This window comes from Poromitra crassiceps (genome assembly GCF_964638095.1).
Source record: "Poromitra crassiceps genome assembly, contig: HAP1_SCAFFOLD_57, whole genome shotgun sequence".
Classification (NCBI taxonomy): domain Eukaryota; kingdom Metazoa; phylum Chordata; class Actinopteri; order Beryciformes; family Melamphaidae; genus Poromitra; species Poromitra crassiceps.
Window position 1 is genome coordinate 48,600 of NW_028152260.1, and position 13,396 is coordinate 61,995.

Genomic DNA, 13,396 nt, shown 5'->3' on the forward strand with positions numbered 1-13,396 from the left:
TAAAGTCCCAGCGAGAAATGTATGAAATGAATTACCTTTGTTGTCGTTAATTGATCTGTCTGACCGGTCCTCTACTCTGTCCAACCCTATAGACACTGTGTTTGAACAAATACTCCACTCCTCTTCCCCGAAGCTGGCTGAATCGAGGCAGATTCTACGCAACATTGTCTGTCGGCGCCTGTACAAGTTTGTGGGCGAAACTCAGCCTAAGAAACCCATGGAGGAGAACCCGGTGTGTGCTCCTATCTTCGTGTATACTTGTCCATTACGCTTGACATTTCATTTTTCACGACGTAGCCTGTCAGTCCCAAATTACAAGCACTTGTCAAGGCAAGTCCTGGTAGGGATGGGCATTTTAAGTACCGTAAATTCCGGACTATAAGGCGCACCGGTGTATAAGCCGCACCTTCAAAGTTGACTATTTTTTTCTTATATAAGCCGCACCGGACTATAAGCCGCGGGTGTTTTAATGGTATTTTTTGTTTTTTTTTACAGTGCACACAGTGTCCGCGGTGTGGTGAAAAGAGGGCAAGAGAGGAAATTAAAACAGAAGTGGATTTATAGTTAGAAAGAGTGCTAAAGAAGAGAGAATTCCGTTTTTTATTTTAGTTACTCACAGTACTATTGACCAGTCCAACTCAAAAGATATTCGGCAGTTTCACTTTGAGCTCTTGTTCCGCCGCTGTCCATCAATGGTTATGACGAGTCTCGCTGGGTACAGTACGCCAAAGCGATATCCATTGACTTTAACCTTTTCGATGATGCTGTTGTATGTTGCGCGTTTCTGTTGCACCAACGCGGAGAGGTCCTGCCGGACGAAAAAGCGCGTACCCTCCCAGGTGAGGGGCTTCTTCCCCGCAGCCTGGAGGATGAGTTGACGGTCGGGCCAGCGGAGTAGGCAGATGAAGATGGCCCTCGGTGGCAGGCCGGGGTCTGGACGTGGCCGAGGCGCCCGGTGTGCCCTGTCCACCTCTGGTGGTTTCTCGCCTTCCTTCAGGTCCAGGATGTAACACAGGATTTTGCCACGAAAGCGTCCATGTCACCAATCTCAGCTCCCTCTTTTACATTGATCAGGCGAATGTTATTTCTTTTACTCCTGCTGATTAAGTCATCAACCTGCGTGTGCAGGGTTTCGATTTGTTTTTTATCCACTTTCGGACTCACTGTGTTGTTTTTGTCCTCCAGTGCGCTGATGCGCTTTTCCGCATTAGAAACTCTGTTCGCTTATTTTCTTTAGTGAGTGAGTGGATGGACTTCTGCACGTTTTCAAACTTGTTTTCAAGCTGCTCAAACCTCTGAGCGATGTCGGACTTAATCGATAGTGTTTCACGGAGTAAAAGTTTAGCCCAAGCCGTGTATCTCCAGCCTCCAGCAGGTGAGTCATTTCCTCATTCATGGCGGTGATTGCTTCGTCTTTTTCTTTCTGCTTAGTGCTTACCTGTGTTGTGTTATGTTATGTTATGTTGTTAAAAGAGGGCAAGAGAGGAAATTAAAACAGAAGTGGATTTATAGTTAGAAAGAGTGCTAAAAAAGAGATTTTTTTTTTTTTTTTGAAAAAATCCATAGATAAGCCGCACCGTTATATAAGCCGCAGGGGCCAAAAAAGGCCAAAAAACGGGAAAAAAGCCGCGGCTTATAGTCCGGAATTTACGGTAATTTAAATATTCGAGTACTCTCTTAATTAATGAATGAGTACTCCTTTATTAACGTAATAGCGTCCTTTTTGCATAATGATATGGGTGGTCCGTGGCCGAGGGGAAATGAGCAGAACCAAACCTATTTTATCCATCTGTAACTGATCTCCATAATATTCATAACAAATGATCAGTTATCACAGTTAGTCATGTTACTCTAAATTCTATAAATTTTAATCCGTATGACCTTTCCCCTTAAGCCACCCGTTTGAGTCATTGGTTCACATGTACTGTAGTTATGTTTGAAATATATAGCCTACTGGAGGACGTGACCACAACCCCCAACCTCCTGTCCCATCTGGTCACCCTAATGACATGTGATTTTTATGCCTCCACCGGCGATAGCCAGGCCGGAGGCATTATGGATCCAGGTTGTCTGTACGTCCGTACAATGTTTGTTAACGCGATATCTGAGGAATGCCTTGACGGAATTTAATCAAACTTGTATCAAACATCGACTTGGACTCAAGGATGAACTGATTAGATTTTGGTGGTCAAAGGTCAAGGTCACTGTGACCTCTCAAACGCCATTTTCCAGCTTGTTAACGCGATATCTCACGAATGCCTTGACGGAATTTCATCAAATTTGCCTCAAACATCGACTTAGACTCAAGGATGATCTGATTAGATTTTGGTGGTCAAAGGTCAAGGTCACTGTGACCTCTCGAATGCCATTTTCAAGCTTGTTAACGCGATATCTCAGGAATGCCTTGACGGAATTTAATCAAACTTGTCTCAAACATCGACTTGGACTCAAGGATGAACTGATTCGATTTTGGTGGTCAAAGGTCAAGGTCACTGTGACCTCTCAAACCCCATTTTCCAGCTTGTTAATGCGATATCTCACGAATGCATTGACGGAATTTCATCAAATTTGCCTCAAACATCGACTTGGGCGCAAGGATGAATGGATTACATTTTGGTGATCAAAGGTCAAGGTCACTGTGACCTCTCCAATGCCATTTTCAAGCTTGTTAACGCCATATCTCAGGAATGCCTTGACGGAATTTCATCAAATTTGTCTCAAACATTAACTTGGCCTCAAGGATGAACTGATTACATTTTGGTGGTCAAACTTCAAGGTCACTGTGACCTCACGAACGCCATTCCCAAGTTGGTTAACGCAATATCTCAAGAACGGCTTGATAGAATTTCTTCTGATTTGGCTCAAACATCGACTTGGACGCAAGGATGAACTGATTCCATTTTGGTTATCAAAGGTCAAGGTCACTGTGACCTCTTGAATGCCATTTTCAAGCTTGTTAACGCGATATCTCAGGAATGTCTTGATGGAATTTCTTCGAATTTGCCTCAAGCGTCCACTTGGACTCAAGGATGAACTGATTACATTTTGGTGGTCAAAGTTCAAGGTCACTGTGACCTCACACACCCAATTTCCAAGCTCTGTAACGCAACATCACAGGAGCGCCTTGACGGAACTTCTTCCAATTTACCTCAAATGGCGATTTGGACTCAAGAATGAACTAATGGCGGAGGCATAAGTCCACGTTGCGGTCGTTCTAGTTGAGAACTTGTTCAGGAAGCAGCACGTGAGGCTGGGTAAGCACATCACTGACTTTCGGTCCATCAGCACCGGCGCTGCCCAGGGCGGTGTCCTCTCTCCCTACTTCTTCTGTCTGTACACCAACAGCTGCACCTCCAGTCACCAGTCCGTCAAGCTCCTGAAGTTCGCAGACGATACCACCCTCATAGGGCTCATCACAGATGGAGATGAGTCGGAATACAGACAGGAAGTTGACCATCTGGTGACTTGGTGCAGTCAAAACAACCTGGTGTAAAATGCTCAACAAACAATGGAGATGATTGTGGATTACAGGAGGAACAAAGCCTCACCTTCCCCCATCACCCGGGTGACTCCCCAGTCAACACTGTGGAGTCCTTCCGCTTCCTGGGGACCATCATCAGCCAGGACCATAGGGCCAGGACCTAAAATGGGAGCTGAACATCAGAGCTCTCACCAAGAAGGCACAGCAGAGGATGTACTTTGTGCGGCAGCTGAAGAAATTCAAAGTGCCAAAGGCCACGATGGTGCACTTCTACACCTCCATCGTTGAGTCCATCCTCACCTCCTCCATCACCGTCTGGTATGCTGCTGCCACTCAAAAAGACATCAACAGACTTCAGCGCATCATCCGCTGCGCTGAGAAGATAATCGGATGCAACCTGCCATCCCTCCAGGACCTGCATGCAGCCAGGACACTGAAGCGGTTTCGCAAGATCATGGCTGACCCCTCCCACCCTGGCCACAAACTCTTTAAGACACTCCCCCACGGCAAGAGACTGAGGTCTGCCAAGACCAGAACCACCCGCCACAAGACCAGCTTCTTCCCAACCGCCATCAGCCTCACCAACAAGGCCCGGAAACCCCCTTCCGCCAAGGACCTCACCAACAACCCCCCCCCCCACACACACACAAACTCACTACCTCCTCCTAAACTCAACTGAACTCCCCCCCATAAAACTGGAACTCATACTGTATCTAATTTAATGCCTGTCTAACTGGGACTGTAAATTCCCTGCACATTAATGCCTATTTAACTTAGCCTGTAAATTTAATGTACATTCAATGTAAAGTCTTATTTAACTCAGACTGTAAATTCATGTAAATCCAATGCCTATTTAACGTCTATTTAACTCGGTCTGTAAATCTCATGTAAATCCAACGTAAATTAATATTTATCATCCACAGAACACTTCACCACTCATATTGTATATATTTACTCGATTTGATTACACTTTGCAAATTTGTGATTGTCTTTAGTTTTCTTCCTACTTCTTATCTCTGTATATTGATGTGACCGCTACGCTGCATACAGACACTAAGACAAATTCCTCATATGTAACTTGCATACTGTGGCAATAAAAGTGATTCTGATTCTGATTCTAAATATCATCCACACTTGGGTTATGTTTTGTGGTTGTACTTATTTAAATTTGTGTCTGCATTTCTTTGCCCTGCTCTCTCTATCTTTTTACATTGCCTGCATGCACACTGCAGCATGGATTGCATCCAGACTACATAGAATTCCTATCACAATGCGAACCTGACCACTCTCACATCTGATTGTGAATGATGTGATGATTTCTGGCCATCCGGGCCTGTCACTTAAAGTGTCCTGGCATGATGGAATAAGTCACAAGTCACCTGTAACCATAGCCTCTAATGGCTCAATTCCACCACATTTAACAGCCCTGCACAGCTCGTCCCCACTCGGCTCTAATCGTTTCGGCTCGATGGACGTTTTGCTTCCACCGCGGATCATCTGCCCCCACCCACCCCCGCCCCCGCATATCTGTCCTTCGCTTATAGCCGAAGTAGACATAACGTTACAATTAAATCCATCCACATAACTTTTAAACTGTTTATGAAATACTGGTGCCTCTAAATGACCTACAGTGGACATGGGCGAATGTGACAATCGGCCAGGAAAATGGATATCACTTTGTAGTTAGTCAAACTCAGGCACACGCTGCGCTGCGCGCGGACGGAAGAGGCGCAACAGAGTGAAGCCTGCCCTGTACCCCGCGGCCTCTCAGGCAAGACCGCGGCTTCACCAAACACCCGCTGCGGCCTAGCGGAGCGCTGCAGCTCAACTAACTACAGGAGCTTGCTGAGCAGCGGACTTTTTTCACTCTGAAAACAATTGAAACCACCGCCACGACTTTATTTCACAAAGGCGAAGGCAGCAACACAAAGACTGATGGAAATCAGAAGAGAATGTAAGCCCACTAAACTGGTATGCAGCGCATTGACAGTCAGTAGATAGAGTAAATACGATTCTGCCTGGCCAATCAGTCGTCTACAATGTTTTCACGTCACCGTATGAACCCGGGTTGACAGAATAGAACCCCGACGAGGCAGGTACGAAAAGTAGCACGACTCGACTCCAATACAACCCGGGCTGGGACAGTTTAAACCGGTGGGATGAGACAATTTATCGAGTCGAGCGGAGCGGGATCGCGCTACTACCTGCGGTGGAAATGAGCCATTAATGTATAGACCTCTTACCCCTCCCATCTCTCCCCCCTTCCCCCTCCCTTAGGACTGGGCACGTGACGTGGCCGAATCCAAGCCTGAGGGTTGGGATATCGTTCTGCATTCAGAGGACTTTGTCATACGCGTGAGTATCTAGGCTGATTTATTTTAATTTCCTCAAATTCATTTACTGATCACTCCAAAATGGGGAATTCACTTTTCTTGAGGTTTTGGGATTCACTGATTATCGTTTTGATTTCTAGACTCCCTTTTATGGTCTATACTTGTGGAGTTATTTGTTTGTGTTAATTGTATTCGCTCTGGTGGCAAAACATGTTTCCCCTCGGGGATTAAGTAAATAAACCATACCATACCATACCATAAAGAGACTTCTCTCTCCCTCATATCTTTTAGGTCATTACGCTGGACTACGGCATGAAGAGCAAGAACCCCATCAATGATGTCCATTTCTATTCTAAGAATGACCCTACCAAGCCCTACCAGATACGGAAAGACCAGGTCAGAACTAAAGCAATGACCACAAACATTTAAATGTCTTTTTTTGCATGAGCTATTTGTAGCTTTAAATTGTTGTTTGCTCAATTGTATTTGTATGCCTCCGCCGATGACAGCCATAGCTGGAGGGGTTATGTTTTCGGGTTGTCCGTCTGCCCGTCCGCCCGTCCATCCATCCAATCCATCCATATATCCAATTCTCGTTAATGCAATATTTCAGGAATTCCTTGAAGGAATTTCTTCAAATTTGGCTCAAACATCCACTTGGACTCAACGATGAACTTATTACATTTTGGTGGTCAAAGGTCAAGGTCACTGTGACCTCACAGAAGACGTTTTTTTATTTTAGCCATAACTCTTAAGAATTCAGATGCTAATTATGACAAAATTTCACACATACAGTCTGATCAAATGAAGTGGACATTTTCTATCCAAAAGGTCAAAGGTCAACTTCACTGTGACATCATAATGTTTTGCTTACCACTGTAGTGTAGCTGAGAAAACGACCTTTTTCAGACACAAAAATCCTTCAAATTGACCAAATAATCACATTCATTATATTAATTTGGACCCCAAGATACTTGTATGAGTCCAGTCCACCCTCTTCACTTCCTGTCGGTTAGAAGACAACCAGGACAGGGGGTGTCCTGTTCCTCTGGTAGTCCACCACAAGCTCATTGGTTTTGCTCATATTGAGCTTCAGGTGATTGCAGGGCCGTAGCCAGGGTTCCGAAATAGGGGAGGTCCGGGCGCCGCCAAAAAAAAATTGAGTTTTGTTTTTCCCCTTTTTAAGCCATATTTAGAGTAATATATCATTTTAAATCAACATTAGGATTATACTGTTGTGATGTCATTATTCAGTATATTCTCTTTCATGTCACCACCTGCTCAGCTCTCCTGTCAACATAATTGTAACTAACAAACACAAACTGTTTTAGCCAAATTCATATCAAAATGACACCTACAAACACAGGTACACAACCCGCAAAGTTACTTAGACAGACTAGACACTTACTTTCTTGGTTGTTGCTAAAAAATCTGTCAGTGTGTGTCACTCACTGTCTGTCGTTCACTCGCTCACTGTCTCGCAGCTCGCTCACCTTCAATTATCTCGCCAGGCAGACAGACAGTCATCACTCACCACCATGCTGCTGCTCTCTCAGAATCAAGTTACCGCGGACGCGGCGTCAGATGACTTCCTGCCTGACCTGCCTTTCGTTTCAAAATAAAAGCGATCCCGTGTTTTTCATGCTTTTCCTGTTTTCCATGCAGATTGTTTTATTTTTTTACAATCTTCGTTCTCAGGACACTCTACAATTTTCTGTTCCCAAAGTCCGAACTGAATTGGGGAAGAAAGCTTTTAGGTTCTCTGCACCCACCGCATGGAACAGTCTGCAGTCTGATCTTAAACTTAATAGCTTAGTAACCTTAAATGGTTTTAAGGCTATGGTAAAATCTCTTGAGAACAGGCTGTCTGTATGCAAATGTTTTATTTGATCATTTTAATGTTTTTCAATTGTATGTGTTTATGTGTTTGTTTGTTGTAACTTTGTGTTGCTGCTGTTTCTTGGCCAGGTCTCTCTTGTAAAAGAGATCTTTGATCTCAATGGGACAAACCTGGTTAAATAAAGGCTAAAAAAAAAAAAAAACTCTGAAATATTAAAAAAATCTCTGAAATATTAGGGGAGGTCCGGACCTCCCCGTCCTCATAGCTAGCTACGGCCCTGGGTGATTGTCGTATTGTGTGACGAAGCTCTCTATCAGTCCTCTGTACTCTTGTTTGGGCCTTAGAATGGACACTGTACTGTCATTCCTGTTAGGTGTCGAAATTTCTGCCAGAGTGCTTTACGGAGCAGTTGATCAGGGTCTACTACAAGAAGACTGATGGCCTGGAGGCAGCCAAGGTGTACTTTGTCAAGTGGTGCATGGACATGGATTTCTCTAAGCCTCAGGTATATGCACAAGTCAGATGCTAACATGTACTGAATAGTCAAGTTTTGCAATGTCTGACCAGGGGTGCTGTTGATAGAGGGGATTTTGTCCAATCATCCAGTCGTTCTGTTTAAAGGTCTTGTTAACTGCTGTATACGAGGGATCGGCCGATCAACATTTTGGTAAACAATTAGCTTCAAAATAATTCCGGGTGGAAACAGAGTACGCCAGAGTGAGGAGTGAAAGTCGCTGCCATGACAGTCTTATCGCATCGATACATTTTTTATATTAGAGCCACAATATACAGTATAAACAACTAGCCAACAGATATCAAAGCTGGTGGGCTTTATGGAAAGAGCATGAGTCGAACATGACCGTTATATCAAACTGGTTGTTCAGTGGCGTTTTATTGCCATGTATGCTCCAGTGCCTAGTGCGGGTGCATGTATTTACATAGGCAGGAGGATTTGCGCATAACACCTGGAAGTCAGGTGTTTGTTGTCGTTGTGACATCACACTGATTCTTCGTATAGGATCCTGGGCTTCAGCATCCCCCCTAAAACCTGTTGTCTCAGTTATCCTCAATTCATATGAACATTTGAAGTACCGGTATGTTATATTAAAAACTCTAATTACTTTTACTACCTGGAAAACACAGTAGGCCTATATTTAATGGTGACATCAGGCTGGACTAGTAGGTGTAAATATACATTTATAACTTAAACAAAAATCCCAATCCTCTGTTCCCCTCCCATGAAATAAAATTGTCTTTCTCTCCCTGGATCATGTTCAATTGTTTTAGACTTTTAAATGATCCCTCACTGCATTATGTCCCTAAACTAAATGATTACCATTACCCTTCAGTAATGTTAAATTGTGTTCTTCTTGCCTCTAACTCACTTCATGGTATGCAGCTCTTATTCACACTGATATGTTTGGATGATTTTTGCACTCAGGATGGAGATGTGATCGCACCTGGGCTGACCCCTTTTAAAGACAGCCGGGCCAAGAACATTGAGGATGAGAGTGTTGAAGATGACGGTGCACGCATCAGCAGGCAACAGAAGGCCAAAAAAAAACTGTTCGAGGAAGAGGCCTAAAAAGGGACAGGTTGGTTAAAGGGACAGTCTGTTACTTTAAGTGAAAATTTTTATTTTTCTACAAGTGAGTGTGTTGATGAGCACAGCAAGGATGAGAAGTACTATTTGAAGTACTGAACACTGTTTTTTACTCCAAATAGAAGACACAGGGATGCATTATTGGATATTGAGTGCCTGTGTTCAGGGTTTGAGCCCTGTCCGCATGCCAAGGATTATTTATACCTTTGTTTTATTTTGATTTTTTTTTTAATCTATTTTATTTCACATTCCCTTTCCGTTGGCGGTTGTATTTGTCACATTTTAAGTTGTGTCCTCATTTATTTTATATCATGCGAGTACCACTAACCCACTATCATCTGATCATATCATTACGGGTCAACATACAGTAAGAAAAATATGAGCGTATAATGTGAATGTCAAGGAAAGCTCTGTCTTTCTACATTCTGTACCGGTATGTGTCTTCTTCAATCACACAATTTTATTATTAACCATCATAAGCATGCAGTTGTTACCAGTTAAAAGTTACTCTGGACCTACAAAAAATAAGGAGCTGCACACAATGAAAAACTAAACAAAATACTGTAAAACATCAAGATGAATGACAAATTAACTCTGGACAATCAATTATGCTGTCTAAACTGTTTTATTTCAGGGCAATGTGTTTTTACAGCATGCACACCAGCTGATATGAATCAGGTTATTGTTTTATTCAGCTAGCAGCTATATTTTGTTTTGTTTGTTTTTGCGCAACTGCCAAGCTTACAAAACATCTGTAACTAATCAGCAGGAGGTCATATGAGCATGGTGGTGCGTCAGAAAGTAACTTCATTACAATAGGTAATGGAGTCTTAAGTTGAGCATTTAATTTGTGTTTTGGGGATTTAAAAGCATATAATGTTATTTGGTTTGTACATGTGAATTTATTTTTGGAATTTTATATTTTACAACTTATAATTAATTTACTATCGGTTGGGGATTCTTTATGGTTGCTGTGACATATGTTGTGCTTTATTTTATTCACAGTAAGTTCAACTTGCAAGTTGCCCATTGCTTTCTCCAACTTAACCATCTCTACCACTGCAGTTAAGGCATATTTTGGATGCCATTCATTCACATTGTTTTCTTCTCCCCAATGTATCATCAAATTATCATTGCTAAGCTGTTAGATCAAAAGGCTGCTTTGTTTTGTTATACTAATGAGTGTATAAAATAATTATATTTTTGAAAGACGGTAAAAGGAAACCTTAACTTATTGGGAGATCCTGTCTCTTTAAAAGGGTCTGTAAACAGATTGTGGCTGTCCATGGTTTGAAAATAAAATGGTAACACTTTATAATAACATTCAGTCATAAGTCATTTATAAGCCTTTAGTTAATGATGAACTAACCATTTACAAAACATGAATATACATTTGTAGATGATTAATAAATGTTATGTTAACATATACACATGTGTTGTAAGTCATCTAAGCCTTTTGAAGTGTTCCTCACCTGTTGTAAATGACGTGTAAATAATCTACAAAGCTTTCTGCATCCCCTAATCTAAAGTGTAAACCATTCATGACACATAAATGTGTTACATACAAGGGGGTAGCTCTGTTTGTCAAAATTGAAGCCAATGCAGAAGTGTCCTCTTTGCCTGCAGGGGGCGACCCACTGGTTTGTGGACTTCTGTTTTGAAGCCTCAAGTATGGCCTCAGTAAACACTTTCCTAATGTGTTTATGGTCTCAATAACTAGTTTCAGACTATGTTGTACTGTAGTTGCAGACTCTGTTTTGGGGCGTGATTGACAGGTCACTTGTCCACTGATCACACAGCTCGCCGATCACGGACCAATAGCAGGCCGTGCTCTGTGGGAAACCCCTGGACTTGTGTCGAGATCCAAGATGGCAATGGCCAAAATGCCATACCTGAGGCGTCAAAAAGTCCACAGACCAATGGGTCACCCCCTGTAGGCCATTTGAAAGAATGCCGGTTTAAGTGCACTTCCGCATTGGCTTCAATTTTGAGAGAGCTACCCCCTTGTATGTAACACATTTATGTGTGATGAATGGTTTACACCAGTGGTTCTCAAAAACGCAGACCCCCAGGGGTCCGTGGCACTTTGCCAGGGGGTCCGCGAAAAGTTTTCAAGTAAAATCTTTTTTTTTTTTTTTTTTTTATTAAAAAGAAAATGCTACATCTTACTTATTCCTTCTCAAACTACTTCCTACATGGTGCTAGTCTATCAAAATATCTTGGCTGTCATTGATTGTGTTGCATAGTGGTTTTCTGGACTGTTGACAAATTGTGATATTGTAAGTCGCTTTGGACAAAACAAAAGCGTCTGCTAAATGACATTATTAGTAATGTAATAAAAAAAAAAAAAAAAAATCTTCATAGTTCAACGAAAATAGTTTATGCTTTAAATCTAAAATGGTTCATGGATTACATTCTAATAACAAACATCAAATTAAAAGTCAAGCACGTTACTGTGGAAACAATTAAGCTTAGCCCAAAATCACAAATCAGAATGAGGGGGTCCCCGGTATATTTTCTATCTTGTAAGGGGTCCTTGGCTGAAAAACATTTGAGAACCTCTGCTCTAGGCCATCCATTGTGGTCTGTGGCGTGCAGCCAGGGTCAGGGAAACAGCCTGCGATGTTTCCAAAAGTTTATGGTGAAGAGAGGATTCCCATGTGCACAGCCAGTAGAAAGATCAGGTGCTGGTCGGTTGCAGGATAAACATGAAATGAAAAATTAAAGGAACCACCGCAACACTGAAAATTACTTACTGATATTTATTTGTGAACAACGCGTTTCGCGTGCAGCTTCATCAGGTTCACAGAGAATGCCATTGGCACCCACAGGTGAGTTAAATACATTAGACATGGTCACATGACCAATTATCACAGTCGTCTTTTTTAAAGATACAAGTTACAAAACAAGTTTTTCAAAATAATGACATGTAAAAGAAATGAATCACTGTGCCCTACCGTGACAGCTCCTGCCTACCTGTGTTGACTATTCGTGTGTGTGTGTGTGTGTGTGTGTGTTCGTGCGTGCGTGCGCGCGTGTGTGTGTGTGTGTGTGCGTGCCTGTGTGTGTGTGCGTGCGTGCGTGTGTGCACATGCATACTGTAGGAGGGGACTTTGTGGTGATCTCAGATCTCAGAGGGTTAGCTCTCCACAAATTCAGCCTCCACTAAAGTCAAAAATGTCTTCATCTGCAGTCCCTGGTGGTGTCACTGAGAACAACAACAAATGGAAAGAGCCAGGCAATAGAACAGAACTCTCCACTACTGTGACCACACTGCTGGTCTACAAGACCACAGCGTGTTACTGCGTCATCCCTTCTGACCAAATGGAGCATTCCACCTCTGTGACAGTACACAGAAACGCTGGAGCAAAAGGAGGCATTAGGAAAGCTATAGGGGGATCTATGACATTTCAGAGAGTTGAAGTTCCTGACTGAATCAGTCTGTTTTCGTATTGAATCAGCAATAAGACTTAACTGTTGCTCATGTGGAGAAGAGTGGGGGATTATTGTTCTTTGTCTCATTCCTTCCTGTTCATTCCCGGGCTCACGTGCAATCTTTCCTGCTGACGATCTCCTTTTTAATGACGGTTCTTCATTTTAAATTCAATTGTTTTATGAATCACATTTCTTTTAAATGTCTGTTTAAAAATCACAATCCAAAGAATATTTGTTCTTTTCTCTTTTTTTCTTGAACTTTGTGACAATGATTTTGTTTGAGCTTCATTTAATTCTGTAATGATTCTTTCTCATTTGGATCTGTAATTATCCCACTTGACACTGTTGTCGTCAAGTCAAACTGGAACGTGGAAAGGCTTTGTCTTGTGAGCTCTTTCAAATGGACAAATCATCGCTACGGTGCAGCTATAAGAGGACCGGATGACATCTCATCTACTGTATTTCCAGGTCCTCTAGTGACTTGATGTTAAGCCTAAAGCTCCCAGTGGAGATATTGTAGGAGAGCTGTCTAAAAAACATTCAAGACAATGCTGGACTTCTGGACGATGACTGTATTTCAAGTTGGATGGTGGTTATGGTTCGGTCCATTTCATTGGTTCTTCCATCTGAAAGCACTTATTAGTGCGTCCGTCTGACAGTCTGTGTGGATGTGTGAAATTTTCCTTGTTTTTGAGCAAGTGAAT

The 13,396-nt window shown here is 42.5% G+C and overlaps 1 protein-coding gene across 2 annotated transcripts in view; it reads left to right on the forward strand.

The window, feature by feature from the left end:
- LOC310800733 (deoxynucleoside triphosphate triphosphohydrolase SAMHD1-like) overlaps positions 1–11,307 on the forward strand; it is a 33,609-nt gene extending 22,302 nt beyond the window's left edge. For both annotated transcript variants that reach the window (XM_083664664.1, XM_083664665.1), the window contains exons 12-16: positions 93–232; positions 5,759–5,836; positions 6,106–6,210; positions 8,028–8,159; positions 9,096–11,307. In XM_083664664.1, the coding sequence (XP_083520790.1) occupies positions 93–232; positions 5,759–5,836; positions 6,106–6,210; positions 8,028–8,159; positions 9,096–9,239 (599 nt within the window). In that variant the 3' untranslated portion in view covers positions 9,240–11,307. The remainder of the gene's footprint in view (positions 1–92; positions 233–5,758; positions 5,837–6,105; positions 6,211–8,027; positions 8,160–9,095) is intronic.
- The last annotated feature ends 2,089 nt before the right edge of the window (positions 11,308–13,396 follow it).